The following is a 27554-nucleotide window of genomic DNA, read 5'->3' on the forward strand; positions in this document are numbered from 1 at the left end:
GGGCAAGTCAAAGGTCCCCTCCGAGGGTCATCCAACATCAAAAGTGGGCCACTTGAGCTGGCTAAGGGTGCGGAGGAACTCTGGGTCTGGCGAGGGCCCACCATAACCCCTTGCTCTCCTCTGGAAATCTGAGAAATTCTTTAGCAAACAGTCGAGGGGTGATCCTGGCACTGATTCTTGTTGTCCCATCTGGACCTGGTATGGGGGCTCTAGGATTAAAGCGACAATCACAAAGACAGACCACCCAACAAAGGTAAAACCAAACAGTTCGGACACAACAAGGATCATTCAAAAGTTTAGGCATGAAATTCAGCAATTAACTTCTGACACAACGCGTAGACAAAACAAGACACAAAATACAATCGCTCGCCCGCCTGGCCTGCCCTCTCGCAAGGTGATGTCGATCTTGGCTAAGGCTGCCCGATCAGAGTCTGGGTTAGACTGCCAGCCGTTATGCCGTACGATCTGACACAGGATCCGCAGGTTAGGGCCCTCTCATGCCCCGTAGGTTTCCCCGTGGGGCTACAAACACAGTCATTCATGAGCTCGTTCACTCACACACTCAAATATTTCAATCGCAGCGTGGCGCAGTGCAAAAGGGAAGGGAATCTAACGTGACCGGTCACTACTTATTCCAAAACCAAATTCCAGGGGCGGCGTCCTGCCTCTGGAGGTTCCTGGGTAGGTTATCAGCGGCGTCCCACCTACTACCTCAGGATTATTTGCTCCGGAGCCCAGAAACCAGAAACCAAAACAGGATCCTCAGCGAATACTTACTCAGCTTGAGCTGCCTGTCCGGTCTCCAAACCAAAACTCCACCAATAAGGGAGATATCTCGCTGGGGCCTCCATATGTAGCATCCAGCACACGCGAGAACCAATATCGGAGACTTTCAGGGGTTCAAAGATGTTATTTTATTGGCCAAGTTTAACCTGCACAGGGGCGAACTCTCAGAGTGTCCAGCGACACAGTGCCCACAAGGAGCTGCAAACGAGAGCCGCCGCGAGTGCGTACAACTACGTCCTTATATAGGGGCGGGCAAGCAAGCGTTATACAGGAGCAGACGTGGCAGTTAGCCATTCGCTTACAGAGACCGCGCGCGGGAGTTTCAAACCAAGCATTCTTGCCTAAGGCGGGAAGGCAGGCTGTTTGTTCATTAACCCAGTCATCTCCTGGCTCCAGCTAGCTAGGTTCCTATTTTCTCATTAAAAACTACAAAGCACTGCTAAGCCCTGGCTGGCGTAGCTCAGTGGATTGAGCGCGGGCTGGGAACCAAAGTGTCCCAGGTTCGACTCCCAGCCAGGGGACATGCCTGGGTTGCAGGCCATAACCCCCAGCAACCCCACATTGATGTTTCTCTCTCTCCCTCTCTCTCTCTCTCTAAAAATAAATAAATAAAATATTTAAGAAAACAACAATAACTACAAAGCACTGCTTATCTAGCCTACCCAGGTGAGAGCGTCTGCTAGACACGGGATGTTTGCTTAACTGCCCTGTGTCTCCCTTATCATTTCCTTTTAGCTACAATGTGGTTCTTGTCTATTAGAAGAAATTCAGTTCTTAATTTCCTTGTTCCCAACAGTGCAGCCAGCCCACCGCGGCGGGGAGGCTTCTCCCTGGGTCGTGCGCGTTGTGTGGTGTGGGTGGCAGGCAGAGCGCCCACGCGGGAACGGCCGGAGTCCCAAGTACGGCTGGTTGCGAGGTTTTGTCCTTGGGAAACAGACCAGGTGCAGTTGGGTGTCAGTGACCGAGGTGGGCTGAGGGGAGGACAGGCTTTCCTGGAAGGGCTTCCTTGCAGACAGCTGGCCTGCGTCCCCGGGGGCACACAGCCTGCTCCAGCGGGGCGTGGCGCTCGCCAGGGCTTTGGTGTCACCGTCCCCTCCGAGACTTGGGGGAGCAGAGGAGCTTGCTGAGGAGGTGGCTGCTGCTGCCGCCTGTGGGCCTGGCCTGGGCACCCACAGTTCCGACTGGTCCAGGATGCAGAGGGAGTGGAGCCTGGCTGGCTCCCCTGGGTGTTGCTGGAAGCCTCTGAGTCTGAGTCTGAGTAGGGAAAGTGGCGGAACGACCCCTTCGAGGCGGCTGCGCTGCGTGTGTGCACTGCAGACGGTGCGAGCTGCTCCCTTAGCCCCAGCCTTGTGCCCACAGCTGACCGGGTGGTGGACTGCGAGGTGCCACAGGCTGCTCTGTCCTCAGTAGCCCTGAGCGCCTGTGGTGGGTGGGGAGCCCCCGAGGTCACTGCTGCTTGTGACCCAGGGGAGGGCCGGGGCGGTGGCTGAAGGACAGCTGGCCTGGAGGAGGCGGGCCTCCGACCTCCTCTGTGCGGGGCCGTGAGCCTCCCGTCCTGGGCTCTCGGGGGCTGGGAGCTGGGGAGCCTCTCCTTCTTGTGCACCCAGGGCCAGCAGAGCCGGCTCGCACGTGGTCCTGGTTCTCTCTTCCAGCTCCTCAGGGTGTAAACTGAGAAGACTCCTCACATCCTCTCCCGGCTTGTCATTGAGTAGTTCTGATGCACGTGGTCTAGCGTGCGCCGGCCCTTCTTTGTCTGTGGTGCCGGCAGTCCCTGAGGGGACGTCAGAGCTGCCGCGATCAGGGCCACCAGCCGCTGTTCTCCAGGGACAAGGGGAAACAGTGGGAAGCAGCGGCGTGCAGACTGGTGGTGCGGCACCTGGGGGCTGAGCCTCTGGGCCTGGGGCTCTTCACCTGTGTGGGAGGTGCCCCACCTTGCAGGTGAGCTGGTGCAGGTGCTGCTGAGGCTCAGGACGACAGTCACGTAACAGAAAGGCGCGCACGAGACCCTGACCTCACCGACTCGTCTCCCCAAGCGTCTACACTCCGGCGGGGGGGCCAAAGCCTGGGGCCAAGTGGCAGACTGCGGGGAGCTCCCTGTTCCACGGGCACGGACACGGGGGGCGCGGTTGCCTGTGGGTGAAGAGTGATGCCGTCTCGAGAATGGCACATGTGCACACAAGTGCACACACATAAACATGTGTGCCCACACACAAGCACGCACACATGCGCACACACAGCCCCTCTCCCCTGAACTCCTCAGAGGTCAGGTGCAGACCCCGCTGCCTCGCTCCTGCCACGGACAGGGAGGGCATGCCCCCTGCATGAACTCGGTGTCCTGGCTGCAAGCAGGGCTCCCCCCACGGAGGCGGCTGTCTGACCCAGCAGATCGTCGCCTTTCCAGCCGTTCCCCTGTCTTCTCCTCGCACCAAGGGGCTCCTCGGAGGGCAGGCCAGTGGTTTTTCTGGAAGGCCCCTCCCAGTGGGGTCCGGCTTGTGCGCTGGTGGCAGAACTGCCCCGGGAGCTGTGTGTCGGCAGTGCCTTGCCCGCGGCTGTCCCTGGTTCAGACAGTGCCGCCAGGCTTCCGCACGTCGTGGTGCTGCTGTTCGCTTCTCCGTCGAGAAGATGCTTTGAGACCGTGTTTGGGCTTCCCACGGCCTCCCACCCAGAGTTTCCGTGGAGATGGAGCCCCGGTGTCCTCTGTCTTCATGGGTCTTCGGCGTCCCGTCTCAACGCCCACTCCCTCGTTTCACCCCGCTGCGGACATGGGCCCTGTTTTGCCAGTGGGTCACCAGTCCATTCCTGCCCTTGGTCATTCTGACGCCCAGAGCCCCAGACTGGCAAGCGGGTGCCCCTCTCGGCTTCTCTGTGTCCTCGTGACGGCCTTGCCAGGTTTGAGCGCCACCTCAAGGGCACAGCACAACCTCCCAAACTCACCTTGTCCCCCCGCCCCTCCCCACCCCAGGCAGCCCTCGTCTGGGACCTTGCTTCCAGGCCCTGGCTGTGGGCGGAGCTTCCACCGCGCACGGCGCCTTGGCTGGCAGTTTCCTGCGAGGTTTCCCACCGCCTCCACCCTGCTCCCAGTGTCCGTGTGGGCCCCTCCTGCAAATCGGGCTCGGACCAGCCGCCCCGCCCCCTTAGTATGGGGAGGACTTCTGTGGCCTTGGTCGAGGTCGAGAGCCCGCGGGGCTGAGGCCTCCGCAGCAGCCCTGGTGGCTTGGCCGGGCCAGAGCGGGGTTCTGCTGTAGGCTGGGCCACAGGCTCCAACTTCAGCCCTTGCCTGGTCCCATTCGGACCCAGTAGGCACTGGCCCTTCTGGACAGGTGCTGAAACCGTACGGACTCTCTGGAGGTGTGTGCACCTTCAGCCCACAGAGCACATCGGAACCGGGGGAACTGGGGAGGTTTCCCGTCCTCCTGCCCTGCGCGTGGGCCCGCTCAGCACCAGGCCCCGTCTGCACCCTACTCAGCCCCTCGCCTCCCCTTCGTTTGTGCAGCAGCTGCTCGCCTGGATCGGGTGATCTGGAGACTCTGTCTGGGCGGGGCGCTGTGTGGGGCCCCTCGCTCACTCTGCGGCTTTTCCTGCCTTGGTCTTGGCCAAGGCCTTGGTCTTGGCCTCCTTGAAGAGGCCCCGTTCACTGGGCTGCCACATACTCAACTCTGTGCCTTGTCGGCCGCAGAAGGCATCCTGTGGGGGTTCGTGGCACTTCCAGCCCCGTCGAAGCGGCACGAGGTCCCCTCATGTGAGCAGTGTGCGGGCTGCCCTCCTTGGAGCCAGGTCCCAGCACGCGCTTCCCTGGGCCGGCACCCTGCTGCCTCCTCCGGGGGCGCCCGAGCCACCCGGCCTCCCCGTACCACTCACGTTTGGTTGTGGGGGGCGGGGGGGGCTCGCCTCAGAGGGGCCACGCTGGAGAGTCACGTAGCCTCCCCGGCTGACCGTCTTTCTCTTCGGCAGGCGGTGCCCGCGAAGGGGGAGCCGAAGCCGGACTGCGGCATGAAGACCGAGCTGCTGCGAGAGGAAGGTAAGCCGTGGCTCCCGCCAGCGCCCCTCCCGTGCGGAGCCAACAGCAGAGACCTCGGGTCCTCCGCGCGGGGGAGCGCGGCCGCCCAGCCCCGCAGGGTGCCCACTCGGCCGCAGACCGGGCGCTCGCTCCAGGCCGGGACGCAGCGTCGTGCTCCCAGCCGCGCCGCGCCGCCCCGCCCAGACGAGATGAACTCGGGGCTCGGGAAGCGTGCGCTCCCTGGCCACTCCTGGCCTTCCTCAGAGGCGCGCTAGGCGTGCTGCAGGCGCCGCCTTCCTGCCTCCGCGGGCTCCGGGCCCAGGTGGCCTCCTTGGCAGGGGCCGCACGCCTGCCCTCTCTCCAGCCTGGCGGGGACCGCGGTTCCCCCTGCCAGCACCTGCGGCTCCTGTCCTTGACCGCCTCCTGCCCTTGACCGCCTCCTGCTGGGCCTGCCCGGCGGCTCCCCGGACGCTGAGCATCCTTCCACGGGCTCGTGGGCCGCGAGCAGGTCTTCTTCCCGGAGACGTCTGCTCAAGGCGTTTGCCTGCCTTTGACACCGGTCACCGAGTCGGGTTGTAGACGCAGGCCCCTCGCCGGACGTGTGATTGGCAGGTGCCTCCTCCCGCTCCGTGGCTTGTCCTTCACCCTTGCAGTCGCTCTGCACAGCGAGACCTTCCTGGTGCTGACGCCCACCTCGTCGGCTTTCCTCTGGTTCCCGTGCTCCTGGCGTGACGTCTGAGAAGAAAACCACTGCTCGGGGAGTGTTTGCAGGTGCCGTGCGGGCCATGGGGCTCCAGGCGCACTGGTGTCCGCTGCAGGTTCCGTCCTGGCCCACGTGGGGTTTGACCGGGAGCCCGTTGTTCTGGCCCCTCGCTGCCCCGTGGCCTTGGACGGCTCCAACCACTCCGCACCGCCGGCGGTCGGCAGTTCGGCGGTCGTGCTGTGGTCTGGTGTGTTGGCGCTTACCTTGCTGGGAGTTCTTGAAGCTTCTTTGTTCGCTTGTTTTATCATCTCCATCAAACCTGGAAAACGCCTGACGAGCACCCACAGCCGTGGCTGCGTCAAGCGTGTGCGTTCCCCTCGTGCCCGCGGAGGAGCGGCGCAGGCTGCCTCCTGCCACCCCGTGCCGCCGAGGGGCCGCGGGGGCCCTCACTGGACGGGCTCCTCGTTTTCCCGGCGCGAGTGCCGTGGGGCTGCCCAGGGCCAGCGCCTGGCGGCCGTGTAAGAAATGTTTCCGGAACGTGTGCCCGCTCAGCTCGCCCTGCGGCTGTGGCCGGGCTCCCCTCTCCACACCCTTCCTCGTCGTCCGTCTGTCTGTCTCTGCCGTCGGCGGGGGAGGGAGTCGTGCTTTCTCACCGTGTGTCGGCTGCCTGAGTTTGAGAAGCGTTTGATGCTGATTGAGGCCACGCCTCAGTCTTCCTTCAGGGAGTTTTGTGCTTCCGGTGTCACGTGTGAGACTCGCAGCCTGGCTGAGGGTCCTGGGGGTCTTTGTGTTTGCTTTCTTCCTTTCAAGCTTGAGTTTACTTGGTTTTAGAGAGTGGAAGGGGAAAGAGACAGGAGACAGGGAGGGAAACATCGACGTGTGGCTGCCTCCCACACGCCCCCTACTGGGGACCTGGCCTGCAGCCCAGGCCTGCGCCCTGACTGGGAATCGAACTGGAGACCTTCTGGTCCACAGGCTGGCACTCAGTCCGCTGAGCCACACCAGCCAGGGCTCTTTTTCGTTTTGAGTCGACTCTCCTGTGCGGTGCGGAGAGGTCTGCCCCGAGGCTCACGCCCACAGCGCCTCTCTGCAGCATCGGGCGTTGGTCCTCGTGGCTGCTTCCGGGCGCCCACGTTGCCGGGGGTGTCGCTTCTGCTTCCTGAGCAGAGCACTCCTCGCTCCGTGGCTCCCCCGGGCGGCGCCCTGACCGGAGGTGCAGAGTCCTGTGGCGTGTGAGCGGGACTGTGAGGGCCGACAGCTGGCCTGCTCGAGTGCGGGGGGCCGCTTTCCCCTGTCGCAGCGCGTCCCGTCCCGGGCAGCGCCCGCGCTCTGGCGCCGGCGGGCGTCCTCCGTGCAGCTGTGCTCCGGCACTGTCTTCCCGTAGGTGGCATGGACCCCAGGTGCTACGGGCTCAGCCCCATGGACTGACCCACCTCAGACGGCCGTCCCACGCAGAGGGGCCGGGTGCCCACACGGCGGCCAGCTGCAGATGGGAGGCTGCCCTCAGCCCCTCTCAGGCCGGGTGATTTTCTGGAGTGCCCGCTGGACTCCGGGCAGCACTCGACGGACTGTGAGCTGGGGGGGTGGCATCGTGCAGGATGCGGCTCGGAAACAGCAGGTGGCAGAGATGCGTGGGCTGGGTGCGGGGGAGGGTGCAGGGCCGCAAGGGTTCCCCGGCGCGGCCCCCTCCTGGGTACACAGCCCGCAGCCAGGGGTGCTCCAGAGGCTCCCCCGCGGGCGTGCCGCACTCCTCGCTCAGCCCCCAGCTCTGCCCGTGGTGTGCTCGCTGTTTCTGGGGACTGCTCCCTCCCAGGAGGCCCCCCCGTCAGCCGACTAGAGCAAAGGACACTCCCATCACCCAGGAAGTGTGAAGGGTGTAAGGAGCTCTGTGTCAGGACCCAGGATTGAGACCAGAGGGCCGCTTCCTGCTCCGCCGGCCCCCCTGTGCGACCAGGCCCCCCTCCCTTCTGTCCCTGAGCTTCTCTAGGCCACACTGCCGTCGCCCTGCATCCGCCCTCGTGGTGACCAGGTTCTCAGACCGTCGAGGTCGAATCCTCAAACTGAAGTGTGCGAGTGCATCAGCAGCTGTGTGGGCTGCCCCTAGGGCCCGGCTGGGGCGTCGAGGCTGCCTGTGCACAGGCAGCCCGCCCACCCAGGCCTCCGCTGCTCTGCTCTGCAAGTTACTTTGTGGTTTGTGAAGATGTCTTGTTCTGTGACTTTTGGAACGAGGTCATGGTGTGCCTCAGGCCACTGCACTGTGGATGCAGCCTCACTGAGTTTCTAGATTTACGATTTGAGGTGACGTCTTGGTATTTTGTTGCCATTGAAGGTCTTGAGATGACTTAATTAAAGTTCTCTTCTCCACAGAGGCCTTGATTAAAGTCACCAGAGGCCTTGAGACCAGAGGTTTTCTCCACCAGAGGTCTTGGTTAAAATTGTATATCCCTGCTCCAGCTGATGTGGCTCAGTGGACTGAGCGCTGGCCTTCGAACCAAAGGGTCACCAGTTTGATTCCCACTAAGGAAGGGCACATGGCTGGCCTGCAGGCCAGGTCCCCAGCAGGGGGCGTGCGAGAGGCAGCCACACGTTGATGTTTCTCTCCCTCTCTTTCTTCCTCCTTTCTTCTCTCTAGAAAATAAACAAAAGGTCTTAAAAAATTGTACATCCTTTTAAAATGTTCCCTCCCTTTTGAATACTGTCTGTCTTTCCCCCATACGTACTCTCTCGCTCACGCTGGCGCAGAAAGCACGGCCTCGTGCTCAGTGGGGTGGCCGTGTTTCCGTCACTAGTGGATGGGGCTGTTACAAGGGACTGACTGGGAGGTGCAAAGCAGTCTGCCCCCCTCTTGTCCTCGCCCCATGCCTTCCTCCTCCGCCACCTCACTCTGTGTGCACGCCGGGGGTGCCCACGGTGCCTCGGGTACTTCTGGTCTCGAGGTGGGTGCGTTCACGGTCTCTGAACAGGTGCGTTTGCTGCACACGGTGTTGCGTTGCCTTCTCCGAGTTCAGTCCCCACCGGTTCTGCCTGGCTGAGCGTTTTAAAGGAAATGGACTCCTGCTTTCTGGTGTGGTCTGTGTCCCTCACACTCGCGTTCTGCACAGGCTTGTGTCTGCTCAGGGTGCAGCCGTGCACACGCGCACAGAGCCCCGCTCTCAAGGCCCAGGGTTCTGGGGGCCCAGCGGTAGGTGACCACCCTGTAAGAATGGGGGGGACAGGGAGAGGTGGCCTGTGGTCTTGATGGAGGCTCTTTCCGCATCCAGCGATGCAGTCATCCGGGGTGGTCGGCGTTCACCTGCCTGCCAGGGCAGGTGCCCGGAGGGTCTTCTGCTGGGACGTGCACGGATTCACGGCCGGTCCCGGGTGCCCGTCGGCGTTGTGGTGGAGACGGAGCCCTGGTGGGGAGCAGGCCGAAAGGGCTCTCCGGCTAATAGAGTGCACTTTCTAGGTTCCAGTCTGTAGTTGAGAAGCTGCCCCCGAAGCCTGTTCTCTGCCCAAGTCCCGCTCGGGGTTCCTTTGCCTGGTGCCTCGGCGCCTGGGGTGCACGGGCCTGCGCCGCGTGTCTGGGGCTCTTCTGGGCAGCGACTGGTGCCGCTTGCCCGAGACCGGTCCCTGCAGGCAGGACTGCAGGCCTCACCCACACCGCACACGCGGGGCGGCCAGCCAGCCAGCAGGCTTTTCTTCTCAGGATCTGGCTGGTCTCCCCCACGCGTCCTCAGCTGGCTCCCAGAGTCCACGCCCGAGTCGCTCCACACTCGGCGCGTTGGAGCCGAACTGTCTGCACTCGGCGCGCCGACTTCCCCTCAGACAGCGTCCGACCCCCCAGGAGCTGCTGCCCTGGCGCAGGTGGGGTGGCACAGGTGGGGTTGTGTGCGTGGGCGGCAGCCGCTGACTCTTCTCCTCTGTTGCAGAGGTCTCCATGGCTGCCGATGAGGGCTCAGCGGAGAAGCCGGGAGGAGGGGCCCACGTGGCCACAGACGGGGCCGCCAACGGGTCCTCAGAGAGGAGTGACGCCGGCAGGCACGCCGGCGCAGCCACGCACACGCAGGAGCACACGAAAGCCAGCCCGCAGGAAGGTCCCAACACGCTGACCCGGGTCGCGGAGAACGGGGTTTCGGAAAGAGACACTGAAGCCGGGAAGCAGAACCACCACGTCCCAGCCGACGACCCCACGCAGACGGCCGTCGTCGGGAGCAACGGCTACTTCCTGAGCAAGCCGGCCCCACAGGAGCCAGCCCCTCGGGGCCCCAGCGCCCTGGTGCCCTCCCTCCCTGGGCATGCCGCAAAGACACTGCCGGCTGCGGCCGGCAGAGGACGGACTCCCAGCTTGCTCTCCCAGATGCCAGCCGCCGTCGCTCCAGCCCGGCCCGGGGAAGGGAGCAGAGACCTGGAGGACAAGAAGCCTGTGGCCCCCAGTGCCGATGTCAAGGTTCATAGGGCGCGGAAGACCATGCCGAAGTCCACCCTGGGCCTGGTAATGCGCCCCGTTGTGCATTCGGGTGTGCCATTTCCTCTGACTTCCCTGCGGCTGCCACCACGGCCGGCGGGCGCCCGTGGGGAAGGGAGTGGGGCCGGCGCGGAGCAGCCGTCGTCCGCAGGCCGGGGAGCCTGGGACATGCTGCCCGCAGCTGGAGGGGCCGTGGGGCCGGTGCCTCACGGACGCCGCCCCTGCTCTGGGCCCCGAGGCCGCCCTCCAGCCCCACGCCCACCACAGGAGTGTGTCAGATCCGCTGTGTCCCAGAGGGAGGGGACGAGGGACCCCGTGAGGACAGGCCTCAGTCTCCCTCCTTGCCCCAAGCCCCCAGCTCAGGGGCGGGGCCGAGTGCAGCCCCCACGGCCCCGGGTCACGCCTGCCGCGCCTTCTCTCTGCACGTCTGCGGGGCCGCGTCTGCGCTCCCAGGGCCGTGGGTTTGGGCTTGCGCGCGGGTCCCCGGCCCTCTCCCGTCCCCGGCACCGCCAGTGTGCGTTCGGACGCCAGTCCGACCCCCGGGGTGCGCAGGCCGCCCCGCGGGCCCTGCGGGTCTGCTGGTGCGTCGCTCCCGGGCCAGGAGCGTGGGTTGTGCGTGGCCCCTTCGTGACGCGGGTCTTGCGTCTCTTCCGACGGCCCCTCCCCAGGGCCCAGCTGTGACATTTTTGCTGGTCACTCCATCTGTTGACACTCGTAATCCTGGCGGGCACTGTCTTCGCACTCCGTGGTTCCGGTAGCTCTTCCGATTAACAACGGCCGGTGGGTGTTCTCGTCGTGTTGTCTCACCCTTCAAGCGACATTCGCGGCGGTTCTCCACCATCTCTGTCACGAGTCCTGTGCCTCAGGCGGGGGTTTTGTTGGAACGCGGCCCCTCCTGGGGGGCCGTTCACCTGAGCAGTGTGCGCACCGGTCTCCTGGATTTTGTGTTGCCTGAGTTCTGCCAGTGCTTCCGTTACCGTGCTGCTGGGGGGGTGGGTGCCGTGGCACTGCCCGGCCGGCCTGGTGAGCCGCCCCTGCAGCCCGGGGCTCCCCCTGATCTGCACTCTTCCAAGGCAGCTGGGTGGGCCCTGCCTCCCCTGGGTGGGCCTCGCCTCGCCAGCCTGCTGCCCTCACCTATCCCCTCCTTTGGCAGTACTGTCCTGTACCTGCCACACTAACAGGCTTTTTAGTACCTGTGGCCTCACGGATCCCAGGACGCTGCAGAACCAGGCGTGTGGGATCCCTAGCACACAGGACTCTGCTCCCACGGGCCCCGCCCAGGCCATGGTGTCCGTCACCGTGGCCTCCTCGTTTCAGGGGCTTCTCCCTCCGAGCGGCATCCCATCCTGCCACACATGGGCCTGCTGGGGTCCTCCAGGCTCCGGGGCGCGAGTGGCCCTGTTCTTGGAGCTCTTGGCTGTTCTCCGAGTTCAGTGCAGCTGGATCGCGTGTGAGGAGACGCCGTCTGTGCTGGGAGGGCTCATCCCCCGGTCAGCCCGGCCTGCAGCCCATGAGCCAGGGAGCGGGCAGCCGGGGCACAGGGGTGCAGCAGCAAGGGCCGGACTGTCGGTTTGGGCAGGGTGTGCCAGCTCTCTGCAGCTCGGAGGCAGGCACACGGCAGGTGGGCGGCAGGTGCACTCCTGGGGAGAGGCCAGGGCGTGGTGGGGTGCCCAGGACCCATCCAGGTGGCCTCGGGGGGCAGCAGTTCTCGTCTCTCTCACCTGTTCAGCTCTGTCACACGGTGGAGCCCTGACAAATCTAGAATCTCGGTTTTTTATTATTATTATTTTTTTTAGATTTTAAAAAATCACACCTTAAAGAATGGGCTTTGTCCCTGAGGAGCTCGCTGCCAGGTGGCTGTTTCCTCTCAGGTTTTGCTGTTGCTCCCGCCCACACCTGTGTCTGGGCCGTGTTCTGCACTCGTCTGCCAGCGCCCGCAGTTGTGGGGGACGCGACTGCACGGGACGCCGGCATGGGGAGCGTCTCGCAGGGCAGGCCGGCCCCACTGGAACGGTGCTTGCTGCCCCGCGGGCGGGAGGGCGGGGGCTGAGGGTGCGGCTGCACTGGGTGTAGGAGATGGAGGGCGCTCCGGGGACCACGCTGGAGCCCCAGGGTCCCTCCCAGCTCGTCGCCGCCACAGCTGGCAGGGCGACCCCGGGAGATGGGGAGGCCTTGAAAAGAACCAGTAAAACGTGTCTGCCACGGAACGCACCGTCTTCCCCAGTTCCAGCATCTGGTTCTGCGATGTCAGGTGCAGTCCCGTGGTCATGGGACCACCACTGTCCTCTCCCGGACAGTCCGTCGTCCCGCACGGACGCTCCGCCCCCGTCAGGCACCCGCTCCCACCCCTCCCCCAGCCCTGGCCCCACCATGGACTCCCTGTCTCCGTGGAGGGCCTGCCTCCTCCAGGGACCCCCCTTCTGTGACTGGCTGCTTTCCCTCGGCACGGCGTCCTCACCAGTCGTCTGGGTCGGGGCAGGAGTCACAAGTCCTTCCTGTGTAAGGCCGAGTGGTGCTCTGTCCTGTGGACAGGCGTGTGGCTCGCCTGCCCCTCGGACGCCCGCCCGCCAGGGACTCGGCCGCTCGCCGAGTGCAGCAAGTCTTGGGGACTCCTGGTTTCCATCGTTGGCGGCGTCGACCCGGGACTGGGGCTGCTGGGTCACGCGGCCACTCGGGCTTGGCCTTCCACGCTGTCTGTGAGCAGCTGCACCGCTGCGTGTGCCCCCATGCACCCGGGCGCCGCTGTCCCCACGTCCCCTCGTCCTGTGTCTCTGTGAGCGGGTTTCACTCGAGGTGCGACGGGCGGTGTCCTGAGGGTCCCCGGTCACAGGTGGGTCAGAGGGTGCGAGCGCTGTCTCGCTGTGGCTCTGACTCCCCTGCTCCTGGGGACCGGTGACGGTCAGTGCCTTTTCGTGCCCTGGCTGGCCAGCTGGGTGTCTTTGGAGAAGCACCTATTCAGATGCTTCACCCATTTTTTTATTGTGTTTTTTGTTGTTGTTGTTGTTGTTTTTTAGACAGAGAGAGACACACAGGCGTTGGTTTATTGTTCCACTTACTCACTCATGGTTGGTTGATGTCTGTGTGTTACCCTGACTGGGGATCGAACCTGCAACCTTGGTGCATCAGGACAGCGCTCTAACCGACTGAGCAACCCAGGCAGGGCTGTTGCCTTTTACCGTTTTTTTTTTTTTTTAAGATTTTACTTATCTATTTTTAGAGAGAGGGGAAGGGAAGGAGACAGGCAGGCAGGCAGAGAAACATGGATCGCTAGCCTCCGCCAGCCAGGCACCTGGCCCCCAGCCTTCCAGCGGGGGGAGCGACGCCCCACCCCCTGAGCCACAGCGGTCGGGGCGCCTGTTCATAAACCTGGTCACTCGTTCTGTCGTCCAGTCGCACGGCTCTCCCGTGTTCTGGGCATCAGATCCTGACCAGACGTGGGACTGACGAGTGCCGTCCCCACCCCTTGGGCTGCCCGTCCGCTCTGCCGGTCGAGCCCGTGCCGCTGCTGCCATGCTCAAGAAGTCTCTGTCGCACCCAACGCCGTGGGTGCCCCGCAGGTTTCCTTCGACGGGTCTTGTGTTTAGGTCCGACCCTTTCTTGGTCACTTTCCGTGTCCACTGGGACGTAAGGGCCCGACCCGCGCTCTGGCGTGTGGACGTCCAGTTTTCGCAGTACCGTGTGTCGGAGGGAGCTTGCGCCTTCCCGGTTTAGCGCCCCTGCTGTGTGCACGGCGAGGCTGGCCCCGCTGCGTGTCATCTGAACACACTGTCTCGGGCGGTGGGTGACCTGGAGCTGGTGGGGTCGGCGCTGTAGGACGACGGCAGGGCCCGGGCTGGACACAGAGGGGTGTCACGGGCGGCCAGAGCTGGGACAGCCGAAGGTGAGGACGGGTTCGGGGGCTCGGCAGGCTGCACACCGAGACGGGCTCTCTGCCTTGCACTGCGTCGCCGGGGGCAGCGCGGGCGGTGCAGCCCGGGGGGCAGGACGCTCTGCTTCGTGCAGCTCGCCGCCTGCGTCGGGCCGGCAGGCTCTTCTCGGCTCGGGGCCCAGGGAGTCACCTTGGGCTTTGCCGCGTGCGGTCACCGCTGCCGCTCCTCTTCCCCCTGAAGACGGAAGCTCTGGCCTCAGCTGGAGGTGCGGACCGGTCGGCATCTCCCCAGGAGCCCGGCGCCACCCCCTCCCGCCTCACGCAGTGCCCCTCGCGGTGGAGGGGTCGTGGGGAGGAGCTGGCCCGGCGCCCTGTGGCGGGGACCGCCGGCCGCAGGCACTGACGCGCTCTGTTCTGAAGCACGCAGCCGGCAAGGAGCCCAGAGACGCCCGGGAAGCTCGAGAGCAGGAGGAGCCGGCCGGGGAGCTCGGCAGACACGCGCCTGACTTCGGACGACAGCAGCTGCTGCCCCCCTTTCCCCCCCTCCACCAGTCGCTACCTCAGAACCAGTGCTACGTGGCCACCACCAAATCACAGACAGGTGAGAGCCTGGTGGCCGGCAGGGCCGGGCGTGTGCATCCTGCCGAGCTAGGGCCGCGTCTGACCGTGGGCGCAGGTGGGCTTGGGGTCAGCGACGCTGGAGCCAGCAGGGCCCCTGTCGCCTGGCCTCCTGCCGGGCCAGGTCGGGCCCCCGAGCGGAGCGCCCTCCCCCACCTGGGTTGCCCACCTGGGTTTGCTAGTCGTCAGTCTCGCGTGGAGGTGGTTTTCGTCACTAAGTCTTACTCCCCGGTCTCGCTGTCGGGTGGGACCCGCGGGCTGGGAGTCCGCCACGTGCACTGGGAGACCTGCGCATGGAGGCTGTGGGGAGCGGGGGTTGGGTCCCGGCTCTGCAGCCCCCACTTCCTGTGGGCGGCCCCCATGGCCCCTAGCAGGGTGCTGGCGGGCACACCTGGAGTGGGTCGGGGCATCCTCCCGAGTCCCTGGGACAAAGCTGTGGATGGGCAACGCCCTTCGGTGCAGAGAGGCGCTTTGTGTGAGGCCCTCGTGCACAGGGGGTGCAGGCTGGCGGACGGGGGCCAGGTCAGCCCGGTGATGGGGCTGTCGGGGGCCGTCTGCAGGAAGGGCGGCCTGGGGAGGGTCAGCGGTCGCAGGCACGTGCCTGCTCCTGGACGCTGAGCCCCTTCCCGCGTGTGAGGGGTGCCAGACCTCCAGCGCAGAGGCAGGGGCCCGGCCTCGCGTCTCTCCATGAGGTCCCGTGTCACCACCTGTTCGCAGCTGTGCGCCTCCTGCCCGCTTTGTCTCTGAGACGGGAGTGGAGCTGCGGGCGGTAGCCCCTTTCGCCTCTAAACGCAGCAGCGTTGTCCCTTAGAAGCGACAGGGTGGCGTCCCTGGGGACAAGGATGCTCACCCCCTGTGGCGCCCTGTGCAGCGGTGGCCGGATAACGCCCTTCCCAGCAGAGCCGGGGTCCCGGTCCCGGTCCGGGGTCCCGGTCACTGCAGGACTCCCGTGCGGGCGCTGCTCTCCCCTGGGTCAGGCGCAGGCCCTGCAGCGTGGCCGAGGGGCTGGGTTCTCAGGGTGTGGCAGCTGTCTGTCCTGCCGTGATCCCCCGGCCACAGAGCCCGTGTCCCGAAGGGTGGCCAGTGCCGGCCTCGGGAGGAAGGACCTGGAGCTTCTGCTCTCATCCCACCGGGGTCAGGGGGCATCAGCGCCTGCGGATGCCTGCCCACCTGACTGCCCCCAGGCAGGTCTCGCTCTGTCCCCGCCCCTGGGGTCACACGCCCTTGGGCTGGGGTCGAACCTGCAGCCTCACGCTGGGTTAAGGGATGAGTGGTCAGGGCCCGTCTGCTCTCTTTCGAGTGTGGCGGGTTGTCACGTGGTCCCAGGACTGCCCCGTGGCCGCGGGCCCTGCCCTTCTGCCCTCCCTGCCCAGTCCTGGATGGGGTTGCTGCCCTAGCGCGCCCATGGGGGCGGGGCAGCCAGAGACGGGATCGGCCAGTCCTTCTGTCCCCAGCTCCTGGGACACTTGGTGCTCAGCATCGTTCGTCTCAGACAGCTCAGCCGGGCGCCCGGCACAGCTCTGCGGAGCCACGGCCATTGGTGCTCGGACTGCCCGGCGGCGTCAGGGTGTTCGGCTTCTCCCCGTTTAGCCTTAGGTTGTGCCATCTTTTTCGTCTGGGTTTTCTGAGAAGACATGCTCCGTGAGTTGGCAGTTTCCCAGCATCCTCTCTGCCTCCTCCTGGCTGGTGGAGGTCAGCAGGACGTGGCTGGTCAGCACGCTAGTGCGAGGCCCAGTGTTCTCTGGTGTCAGAGACTCCCCCAGCCCAGCTGCCCTGGTGCTGTCCCTGCCAGGGAGGCCCAGGGCTCACCCACCCTGGGTCTACAGCGGTCCCCTAGTGAGGAACCCCCGCCCGGCCGCCTGGCCTTCGGGCCGTCCCTGCGTGCCTGTCCACCCGTGGGAGGCCAGAGAGGCTGCCAGGGACGGTGGCGGTGCCATCCACACAGTGTGGCCTGTGGGCAGCGTCCTCTGTGAGCACCTCCATCCGTCCCTCGTGTCCTTCAGGCCCTGTGCCCCCTCTGCCCTCGCAGGCTGCCTCCTCAGGAAGCTCAGGATGAGGTCGCTGTGGGGATGGTCCCGGAAGGTTCTGTCCTTTCCCAGCCGGGCTGCGCAGGCAGGAAGGATGAGCGAGTTCACCTGTGGGTCCGAGTGCAAGCTGCACCGCCCCCTCCCCGCCGCCCAGGACTGTGGGACTCCGGTCGTAGGTGGAGCGCCCCGGTGCCGGCGCCAGCCCCGCCCCTGCCCCGTGTGCAGTTGAGAACAGGCAGGGCAGGCTTCCTGTGATGAGGCAGGTGTGAGCCCCCTGCCAGGGGCCTGCTGCAGGGCCGCCCAGCGGTTGTCCTGGCCTCCTGCGTGCCGCCCCTCCCCTCCCCCGCAGGAGGCACCCCGTCCTCCAGCCCCGCAGCCCCCCCCCCGCACAGGGCCTGCAGCCCCTGCCCGTGCAGGTCTCCCCACTGCCCGGTTCTGCACCTGGTGGAACTGGCACACGGGAGTTCCTCTCAGTGGTTTTCAGAAGTATCTTAACCCCTGGGGCTTTTCTAAAAGGTAAAACATTGTTGAAAACCTCACTGTGTGGAACCAGCCATCCTGGCGCTGCACCATCCAGAAAGGCCAGGCCCCCACTCAGCCTCCATGCCACTGCGCTCCGCCCCCCGAGTCCTCGCAGCCGGCCACAGCCCCTCAGGGGCCTCTTCCCCCGAGGCTGGGGGCTGCCGGCGAGAGTTGGGCGGTGGGGAGGTCACTGTGCCCTGCCGTGTGGCTGTGCTTCGGCGCCTGACACACTGGATGTGTGAGTCACTGCTCCTTCGGGTGGCAAGTGGGGACGCCTTCGCCCTCTCCCCGTGACCAAGTGAGGCCGCCGTCCTGGGGCCTCGCTGCCCCACTGCACTGCTGCTCGGGGGCAGGACTCCCGGGGTCGGCGGTGCGTCCACATGGCCCAGCCTGTCCTGGGAACTGACCGCACGGCCTGTGGCGTGCCCCCTGCTCCGTCTGGGCAGCTCAGGACGGCCACCGGTACTGTCGCTGCGGCGTGGGGGTGATGTCGGCGGTCGGGTCTTGAGAGCTGTCGCCTGCGTTGGAAAAACAGTTGAATGGCACTTCTTTCCCTTCTTGTCTCCTTTTGACTTTTTTTTTTTTAGCTTCCTTGCCTTTTGTTTTAGCAGCTGCAGTGTCTCGGAAGAAAAAACGAAGAATGGGAACCTATAGCCTGGTTCCCAAGAGAAAGACCAAAGTGTTAAAGCAGAGGACGGTGATTGAGATGTTTAAGAGTATAACTCATTCCACTGTGGGCACCAAGGTAAGGGGGCCCCTGGCGTCAACCGCCCGGGCGCGGGGAGGCCCGGCTGTGGCCCAAGGGCGTGTGCGAGGCGGCTGGTGCCCGGATGACCTCGGTCCCTTCCCGAGGCCCCAGGCGGCACCTCCTGTCTGGGGCGTGCTGGAGGCCACCGTGCGCCCCCCACACTCCCCGCCGCACACCCCGCGTGCCCCACACCCCCTGCCCTGGCAGGTTAGCAGGTAGCCCTGCCCCCGGGCTCCAGGTCACGGATGCTCCCCCGCCCCTCTTCCAGAGCGAGCAGGACCTGGGCGATGGCGCCCTGCACGTGAACGGGGGGAGCGTGGACATGGACTCGGAGGAGGACGACTCCGAGGAGCTTGACGAGGACGAGGACCAGGGGTCCGAGCAGGCGGCCGCGTTTCCCCCGGAGGACAGCCGGACTTCCAAAGAGAGTGCGTCGGGTAGCGACCGCACCCAGAAGGTGGGCCTCTCCCTGCCTCGGTCCTGAGGGGGCGGTCTGGGCTGTGCCAGGCTGCCCCTCCCCTGTCTGTGCCCAACTTGGGTCTTTGCCTGGTTCCTCAAAGCTTCAGGTGGTCCCTCTCTAGCAGGGACGGGCTCGTCGCCCCGCACAACAGTCATTGAAAGAAACGTCTGAGCTCTTCAGCTCTAGACGGACAGGACTTGGTTGGTGGCTCCCGAGAGCTGTGTGCTGTGGGCCTCAGTGTGGCGCCCCTCCCCCCACACAGGTGCAGCGCTCCCTCAGGGGGTGGGACCGGGAGCCCCTGTCCTCCTGTCCTCCTGGTGGGAGTGAGCGGCGTCAGGGCTGCTGAGGCACCCGCGATCTGTTAGTGCCTGGCGCATGCCCATGTGTCCACCCGAGGACCAGTTTTGGGGGATGTCGATGCGGTGACTCAGTCCCAGCGGTCCCACCGCGGCCCCTGCCTGCTGGGTGCGGCCCGCAGCTGGTGCTGGGGCTCGGCCCAGGGCCAGGGTGGCTCCGGGGCCTGAGCAGACCGGATGCCTGGGCGCACGTCTGCCGCCCGAGGCCCAAGGGAGAGCCGGAGTGCGTGTGGCGTGCTGGGGAGCGAGGTGGCGTCGGTGGCTGTGGTTTCACTGACCCACGGAGCACTCTTCTGAGGGGACTGCCGTCACTGTTAAGCCGGGCTGTTACAGCCAGTGACCGTTCTGCGAGCCCCTGCGAGGTGCGCGTTGCTCGCCGCTCTTCCGGCTGCGCGTCTCCAGCAGCGTCCGTGGGCACTGTGTGTGCACGTGGGGTCGGGCGGTGGCTCCAGGGCACGGGGGTCCGGCCCTCGGGTGGCTCTGCGCCGGGCTGCTGCTGCTTGAGCCCTGGCCCCGTGTCCTCGTCAGGACAGAGTGGCCCCGCTCGCTGGCGGCCCGGCCCTGCGTGAGCTGACGCAGCAGCGCCTTGGGGCACTTGCCGTGTTTCCCCTGCCCCGTGCACCTGCGATTCGCAGGGGTTGGGCTTGGTGACGGAAGGTAAACTGGGTGGACTGCATGGGGTGCAAGTCACATCTCGAAGCGCAGACCGTGAGGTTTCTCTCAACGTGGTTATTCACGTGTGTCGATGGCATTTATTGGCTGATTTCCTCTCCGCTGCTTTCTTTTTTTTTTTAATCCTTGTCCAAGTACAGTTTTCTCCCTTTTACTCCCAGCCCACCCACCCAACCCTCCCCACTTCCCACCCATTTCCACCCCCCCGCCCCAGTTTTTGTCCCTGTGTCCTTTAAGTTTGCTCCTGTGAACCCTTCCCACTGTCCCCTGAAATTCCCTCCCCTCTCCCCTCTGGTCACTGTCAGTCTGTCCTCTATTCAGTGTCTTTGGTTATATTTTGCTTGTTTGTTTCTTTCGTTGTTTAGGTTCCTGTTAAAGGTGAGATCATGTGGTATTTGTCTCTCACTGCCTGGCTTGTTTCACTCAGCATCATGCTCTCCAGATCCATCCAAGCTGTCGCAAAGGGTAGGAGCTCCTGCTTTCTCTCCGCTGCATAGAATTCCATTGTGTAAATGTACCACAGTGTTTTGATCCACTCACTCACTGATGGGCATCTGGGTTGCTTCCAGCACTTGGCTGTTGTAAATTGTGCTGCTGTGGACATCGGGGTGCAAAGGTTCTTTTGGATTCGTGTTTCAGGGTCCTTAGGATATAGTCCCAGCAGTGGAATTGCTGGGTGGAAAGGCAGACCCATTTTTAGTTTTCTGAGGAAGTTCCATACTGTTTTCCCTAGTGGTTGTACCACTCTGCAGTCCCACCAACTGTGCACTAGGGACCCCGTTTCTCCACATCCTCTCCAACACTTGTTGTTTGTTGCTTTGTTTATGATGGCCATTCTGACTGGTGTGAAGTGGTATCTCATTGTGGTTTTAATCTGCATCTCTCTGATAGCTAGTGATGCTGAACATCGTTTCATGTGTCTTTGGATCTTCTGTATGTCCTCTTTGGAGAAGTGTCTGTTCAAGTCCTTTGCCCACTTTTTATAGGGTTCCTTGTCTTCTTAGAGTGCAGTCTTGTAAGTTTTTTATATATTTTGGAGATTAAACCCTTGTCTGAGGTAGCATTGGCAAATATGTTTTCCCGTATAGTTGGTTCTCTTTTATTTTGATACTGCTTTCTTTAGTTCCGCTGCTTTCTAAAAAGCTACCTTTATCGTATACAGCCTGGCAAGTGAACCTGAGTCTGTTTCTAGATTCTCTGTTTCGATCGAGGTTCTCGTCTGCAAGACAGTGCCGACACTGAGTAACTAGATGTAGCGACACAGGGAAAAGTTGAACGAATGTGAGGCTGATCAGAGAATGGAGACACAAGGCGGGGTGAGGACGACGGAGTGGCCGGCAGAAAACAGACAGACGGCAGAATAGCGGTCGGCCGCAGCAGTCACCAGCGAGCGTGGTTCGGTGTGGAGCTGTCCCCGGGAGCCGGGAGTGGCGGGCAATGCGCCCGCCCCTGTGAGGGAGACTGGCCCAGCCGGCGTGGTGGCCACGGAGGGGCCCTGGCAAGACTTGGGGCCGGGAGAGCGTGAGTGTGCGCCAGAGGCGTGTGCCCTGCTCAGCGCATGCGCTTGGGTTTGGCGAGTGCTTTGTGATGGCGTGGACGCCCGGGTTCAGTTTGCGGGGGTCAGGGCACCATAGCCGTGTCCCCCCAGGCCACGTCTGGGCCGGGATGGTCACCCTGACGCCCTCCCCGTCTCCACGGGGTGTCTGCTCTCGTTCTTGTCTGTCGCGCAAATGGAATCCCGCCGGGGGCATTTTTTAAAGTGGGGCTTATCCAGGCAGTGTTGTGTCCATGGGAATTCTCTCCACTGCCAGTTCATCTTCGCCAAGATGGCACAGGGGCGTCTCCAGCCCTCTCGGGTCTCCGAGGGCCTCCCTGGCGCCTGGGGCCAGGGCTCCCTTGGGGAGTGCTGCTTGCCTGCCTGCCTGGCGGCCGTTGCTGCTTTGCCGCCTTCGTGGCAGCTGCGCTCTGGCCAGGTCGGCTCTCCGACAGTGACCGTCACCAGACAGCACACACGTGGACGGAAGTGCTCTGTCGCCCCCCGTAGTTTCTAAGGGGGTGAAGGGTCCTGAGGTCAGAAGGCCCGAGAACCACCACGAGACACGCGGCCGTGTTCCAACGGTGCGTCCCGTGGTTGGTGGTGTCGGGACTGTGTTGGGTGGTGTTGCTGTGAGCACATGTGGCTGTCGGGTGCCCCCCGTGAGCACAGCTGCGTGTCACGTGAGCTGCAGAGACACAGCGCACGGCGTCCCGCTGAGGTCTCCACTGGCCGTCCACCGGGCCAGCATCGCCATCAGCCCTGCCTCTCCCGAGTCCCAGAGCCTCCTGCTGGCCTGCGTTTGGGTGCCTGTCTCTGTGAGGTGCCCGCTCAGGGCTCCGCAGTCTGTCTGTCTGTCTGCCGGTTGGTTGCCTGTCCTTTCTACACGTTATTTCATGGGGCCCTGGCTCAGCGGCTCCCTTGGGGCATCATCATCCGTGCACCAAATGGTTGTGGGTTCGGTTCCCGGTCAGGGCATGTGCGGCAGGCAGCCCGATCGGTGCTTCTCTCTCACATCAGTGTTTCCCTCCCTCCCTCCCTCCCTCTCAAGGCAGTAAAGGCACACCCTCGGGTGAGGGGGAAAACCGTTCGGTGGGAAGTGAGCCCCTGTTGTGGTGCCAGCATGGTACCCCCTTTCACCTTCTCACCGGTGCGACCAGCACTCGCCATTCAGATTGGAAGCAAGTCACCTGGCCTGGTCACCTGGCAGGCAGCTGGGGGTCAAGGGCGTTTTGGGTGCTGGGTTGGGGAGAGCCGCACTCCCACTCCCGGGCGTGAGGCATAGCCGGGCCTGGTGACCGGGGCCGGTCCCGCTGGGTCAGGGTCTCCTGCTGACCTCCCAGCGGCTGAGCCTGTGCCCACCCTGGGGGGCGCCCTCCCGCTCTCCATCCCGCGTCGGGTCCTGGCTGCGTTGGCTGCGTCGGCTGCTCCCCCTCCCCCCAGGTCCCCCGGGCTTCAGGGCGAGCCTTCTTCCGCACGGCTGCCGGCACCCAGGGGCCCTCTCGGAGCCATGTCCTCCCTCCCTTCAGTCATCTCGGCCACCGCCGGGGCCAGGGCGCGAGTCCCCGGTCCGGTCTCTGTGCCGTGAGAGGCTCCCCGGCGGCGTTTGGAGGCAGCAGGCCGAGTGGTTGTAATTGTTAGAAACCCGGTAGTTGTTCAGTGTTACCAGTGTACTTAGCGACGAATTTAACAAGAAGCGTTTGTTGCGTGTGGAGGAAAACGGGGAGACTTTGCCGGAAGGTTAAAAAAGGCAAGTTCGTCGGAAGACCCGTTGTGTGTCTGAGTGGGCAGGACCGGTGCTGCCTCCCTGGGCCGCCCACAGACGCAGAGCGGTCCCCCCGGAGTCTCTGGGCTCTGCGGCAGTGGGTGCGGGGGCTGTCCACAGCGAGAGGAGTGGCGGGGGCAGCAGTGCCAGCCTGGGCCGGGGGCCGGGCCGGGGGCTCGTGAGCCTGGAGCAGAGTGGGCGCGAGGGGGAGTCCACAGCCAGCCATTGGTGCGGACAGACGGTGTTCGCCGTGGTAACGCGTTTCGAGTGGGCGTCTGGGGATCGTGACTTTTCAGTGAATGTTGCTGCAATAATCGACTGGTCTTTGGGAGGAAACAGGCTGGACTCTGCTCACGGGCACGGAACCGTGGCGCCTCCTTCCTGGGTCTGGATGGAGGCGGGCTGCAGTCTGCGTGGGTGAAGACCGCCCCACTGGGTGCTTGGAAAGGGTGGTCTGGGCTGGGTGAGCTGCTTCCCGGCAGAGCCGCTGTTAAAACAGTAAATTCCAGATGCAAAGTGTCAGCACAGAATACTGCCCGGTGGCAGGAAACGTTGGGAAATGTTTTTCTAATGTCAGTTGAGGAAGGCCCGCGCGTGCACGGCACCGACCCAGAAGCCAAGAAGGGAGGGATGGACACGCGTGACCGGTCCAGAGGAAACCTCCGAGGTTCTGTGTGGTGGAACGCAAGAAGTAAAGCGTGCAGGACGCACTGTAGGCGTGTTAGCACAGTCAGTGGGCTGAGCGCTGGGGTCCCTCGCGTGCGGCTCCTGCAGATCGCAGGAGACCCAGAACCCAGTGGAGCGCGGTTGCAGGGGAGGTCCCGTCGGGCACGGCGGGTGACACAGGAGTGCAGTGACTTCGAGGGAGGCGCTCTCTCTGCCCGGGGACGTGTGGCCCTCTGGGGGCTGGCGGCGCCTCTGGGCACAGCTGGCACTGTGCTTGGAGCTTCCCGAGCACCCTGTGCAGATGGCGGCGCCTGCCTGTGGCCGGTCCCGGAGGGCCCTGGCTGGTCTGGGGCGCAGCCTGGCGTGGGGTTGCCAGGGGCCGTTGGAGCCAATGGAGTCGCTGTGAGCCCCACGGAGCCCAGTCTGCGTGCCGGGTCAGTGGTGTCGGTGGGAAGGGCGTGTGTAGCGGTGGAAGTAAGGCGTACATGGTGGTTTGATATGGCAAGAACTCCAAAACGTGTTTTCAGTGAAAGTGACACAAAACTGTGGCAACCGCCACCCCAGCAGACAGGCCCCTCGTGTGTGCAGGCCGCGTGCTCGATCTTGGCTGTGAGGCCCCTGGGGCTGGGCTGGGCGCGTGTGGGCGGGGGCTCCCTCTCTGTTACTCGGCGGCCTCTGAGAATGTTTTACTGTGTGTCTTGTTGCTTTGTAGTTCGTGAGCTCTGCCACACACAGCACGCGTCAGGTGCACTCGCCTCTCACTGAGCGGCGGTCTGCGGTGGGGGGGCCCTGCCACCTCACAGACGGCCCCCCATCTCCAGCGTGTGTGGCCAGTGTGTGGAAAACGTGCTCTGATCAGACCGCTGCCGCTGAGGGGTCTCACGAGTGTCTGTTCTCTTTTCGGCCTGGCGTGCGGCTGGCCAGATGGACGGAGAGTCGGAAGAGGAGCAGGAGTCGGCCGGCACCGGGGAGGAGGAGGAGGAGGACGGAGACGAGTCTGACCTGGTAACCAGCAGTGCACTCCGACTCGTGTTCGTGGCCGAGGGGGTCGGGAGACACTGGGCTCACGTGCATGCTGCGAGGAGGCGGGGCCTCGAGGGCGCAGGCAGGAGTGGGCCGGCCTTTCGAGAGGAGCTGAGAGACGCCCTGTGGACGGACAGCAGGGCGTTGCCTGGGGTGGGTGCCGGCGCAAGGGCTGTGAGCGGAGGAGGTCTGAGGTGTGGGGCGGAGCCTGTCGGCGGGCTGGGGTCGGGGCAGTGAGGGGCGGGAGCCAGGACCAGTCAGCTGCTACTGGTGGGCAGGCAGGTGGCAGCTTCATGGAGGCAGGGCCAGGGCAGGGCCAGGGGAGCTGGGAGTGGGTGGGGCCGGAGCTTGGGAGCCGCGGCCAGGGCCCGGAGCAGGCCTCCGGGCTGCAGGGGCTTCAGAACGCTCTTCGGAAACACAGCGTGGCCAGTGGTGTCAGCTGGTCACGGGGCCGGGGAAGGTGAGGGAGTGCATGGGGACTGGGGCAGTCGGGTGCAGTGGCAGTTTTGGGGGTGGTGCTCGGTGCAGTTTTGATGGCAAGGGGCGCCCGAGGTGGGCAGGCAGCGGGGCACAGGGCGGCGGGCTGTGCGGAGCGCCCCCGACACGGGCTGTGGGTGCCCACCCTGGGGCGGCCGGAGGCAAGGCCAGCCGCTGCACGTGGTGTCTGTCTGTCTGTCTCGTGAACACTTTCTTTGCAGCTGCTCGGTGCCCGCGGCAGGTGGGTGGCCGTCAGTGCTGCGTGCCCGTCTGTCACTCGTGGCAGGTGGACGCCCCTCGCCTGGGTGTCAGAAACACATGCAAAAACCCCACTGCCGGGACCCTGCCGTGCTCCCACTCGGCGACAGGCCGCGGCACGGGTGCTGGCGCAGGCCCCGCCGGCCCTCGCCTCTCGGGCAGCGCGTGCCCCTCTGCTGAGACGCGGCCCCGCGGAGCCTCGGCACTCCCCAGTGGGGCTTCCTCTTGCGTCCTCTCGGTGCCGGGCTCGGGGGACCCACACGCTCCACGTCGGTGCTCCTGGCCCCGCATTTGTCCTGTGAGACGCCTGGGCCCAGGGCGGCGGCGTCTGGGGACAAGCCTTGGGTGTCTCTGCGAGTGGGGCCCGGGCAGCGTCTGAAAGGGGGGGGGCCTTCCGGTTGGAGAGGCAGGGCAGAGCAGGGGTTTCGTTCTCCTAGGAAGCAGAGCGGGCGCACGCGGGCTCTGTGGGCCCCTGCTCAGCGTCTCCTGTCTGCCCTCTGGCCCCCAGAGCTCCGAGTCCAGCCTCAGGAAGAAGTTCCTCAAGCGGAGAGGCAAGCCCGACAGCCCCTGGGTCAAGCCCGCCCGGAAGCGGAGGCGGAGAAACAAAAGGAAGCCCAGCAGCGTGCTAGGTAAACGCAAGCCCGCGCTGGAGCCCTGGGCAAAGCCCGCCCGGATTGGGGTCTCCAGGGTTTCATCTGGCTCTGTTTTTGTCTTTACTTGTTTCTATGTTTTAAAGAGATTCTTGTTTTATTTTTCGAGAGAGGGGAAGGGAGGGAGAAGGGGAGAGAAACATCAATGCGTGGTTGCCCCTCACATGCCCCCACCGGGGACCTGACCCGCAACCCAAGCCTGGGCCCTGACTGGGAGTGGAACCAGCGACCCTTTGGTTCTCAGGCCGGCACTCACCCCACTGAGCCACACCAGCCAGGGCCGTCTGTTTTTTTAAAAAAGGAAAGCTATTTGAAATCTCTTTGGTAGAGACACTCAGGTGACCCGTAAGTGGCTTTCTTGTGGCAGATGTGTGACATGCACTGGCTTCCTCGTTGGGTGCTGAGCTCATGGGGCTGGTGCATCACCTTCCCTGTGTGACCGGGGGTCTGTCACCTGTGTGGAAGCCCAGTGTCCTGTGGGTGGCCTTTGGTCTTCTGGGCAGACCCCCTGTCCCGATGGCGGGGGCGGGGTGGGCAGGCGGTGGAGGGGTGTCCCTGTGGCAGCTCTGCTGCCGAGGGCTCGCGTCAGACACGGGTGCGTCCCTCGGGGGCCCGCGGGTGTGGTCTGCCTGCACCTGCGGTTGTGGGCACCCTGCCCCGCCGGCCCTCTGCCCCGGGCACCTGTCTCTGCGGGCGGCTGGCGCTGCCGACCGCGAGTGGGTCCCTGGGCAGGTGCCCGTCCCTGGGTGCTCTGAGGGTGCCTGCAGGAGAGTCAGCCGTGCTGCGTGCGGACGGGGTGGCCGGGCAGGCTCCAGGCTGGGGCTGTCCACGGTGTGTGCCGCTCGCCGGCAGGCAGGCGGCTGGGCTGTCCATGGTCTGGGGCTGCTCCGTGGGGCAGCCGCTGCGCATGTGGCACGTCCTTCTCTGTCCTCCGTTGAGGAGATGCCCTCGCTTCTCGTGGGTGCACGTTTGGGTGGCTGTGGCCGAGTCATGCTCTGTGTCCGACTTTTTAGGGGATCGCTCACCAAAGCACGCACCCTCTTCCCCTGCTACAGAGCAGAGACCGGGCCCTGCCCTTGCCCGTCCGCCACAGCCGGGCCCCTCCGCCGCTGGTGGCTGCGGGGCGTGTCCGTGCCGACACCAGGGTGCACCTGGGGCCTTCTGCCCCTTCTTTTGGAAAGCGTGTCTCTTGTTCGCCTGGAGTCGGGCGTGTGCCGCCTCTTCTCAGCCGTCCGTGGGCGCGTGTCCCGTGAACGTGGCACCTCGTCCCGTGTCGGGGTCAGAGTGTCGTCCTTCCACGCTCGTGGTCTGTGGCCTCGGACGTCTTGACGGGCTGTCAGGGACAGAGAGCTGGTCTGGTGTTTCCCTCCCGGAGTTTTGCACTTGCAGCCCTTGCCCTGGGGCCTCGGGCCCGCCGAGGGTGAGTGCCCGTGGTGCGAGGGGGCCCAGTGGTCCCCGCATCGCCCGCTGAGCAGGTGTTCGAGTCTCACCCTTCCAGTCCTGCTGGCGCTGGGCGGGCCGTCCTTGGACGTCGAGTCTGTTCCGCCCATCATCCACCCGTCTGTCCATCCGCTCTTCATCTGTCCGTCCACCCCTCTGCCCGTCCGTCGTGGCAGCGCAGCGCCGCAGGGCTTGCTCCTTCCCGCGGTGGTTTCGGGGCCTCCCACCTCGCTGAGGAAGACGGCGCCCGGGCAAGCGCAGCTCTGCTCCGTGGGAAGTAGCGCCCACGGAGCACACGCACGTGTCTGCCCTGCCCTTCGTCACCGGGCCAGCCTCCCCTCGCTGGCGGCGTGTCAGAGAAGGGGGTTGTGACACGCGAGAGCCTTTGTTTTCCCGCCACGCGTGTTGTATGCAGACGTGGGAAGTGGGCAGAGCCAGCACAGGCAGCGGCGTGGTGGGGGCCCCGGGGGGCCCGCACACGGTGGCGCCTGGTGGCCGTGCTGGACGGGTCACTCGCCCCGAGTCTGGGGCCTGGGTGGC

At 64.7% G+C, this 27554-nt stretch overlaps 1 protein-coding gene across 5 annotated transcripts in view; it reads left to right on the top strand.

The window, feature by feature from the left end:
* The window catches only part of EHMT1 (euchromatic histone lysine methyltransferase 1), a 95557-nt gene that overhangs the window by 35118 nt on the left and 32885 nt on the right, over window positions 1-27554 (top strand). Inside the window, exons 2-8 of one of the 5 annotated variants that reach the window (XM_028520731.2) lie at window positions 4735-4804; window positions 9395-9957; window positions 14219-14399; window positions 17553-17710; window positions 17982-18170; window positions 24091-24171; window positions 25433-25553. In XM_028520731.2, coding sequence (XP_028376532.2) covers window positions 4735-4804; window positions 9395-9957; window positions 14219-14399; window positions 17553-17710; window positions 17982-18170; window positions 24091-24171; window positions 25433-25553 — 1363 coding nt within the window. The remainder of the gene's footprint in view (window positions 1-4734; window positions 4805-9394; window positions 9958-14218; window positions 14400-17552; window positions 17711-17981; window positions 18171-24090; window positions 24172-25432; window positions 25554-27554) is intronic. The other 4 variants (XM_036022520.1, XM_028520740.2, XM_036022519.1 and 1 more) reach the window with 4 other exon arrangements.

The sequence above is a fragment of the Phyllostomus discolor genome, chromosome 3 (genome assembly GCF_004126475.2).
Source record: "Phyllostomus discolor isolate MPI-MPIP mPhyDis1 chromosome 3, mPhyDis1.pri.v3, whole genome shotgun sequence".
NCBI classification, from domain to species: domain Eukaryota; kingdom Metazoa; phylum Chordata; class Mammalia; order Chiroptera; family Phyllostomidae; genus Phyllostomus; species Phyllostomus discolor.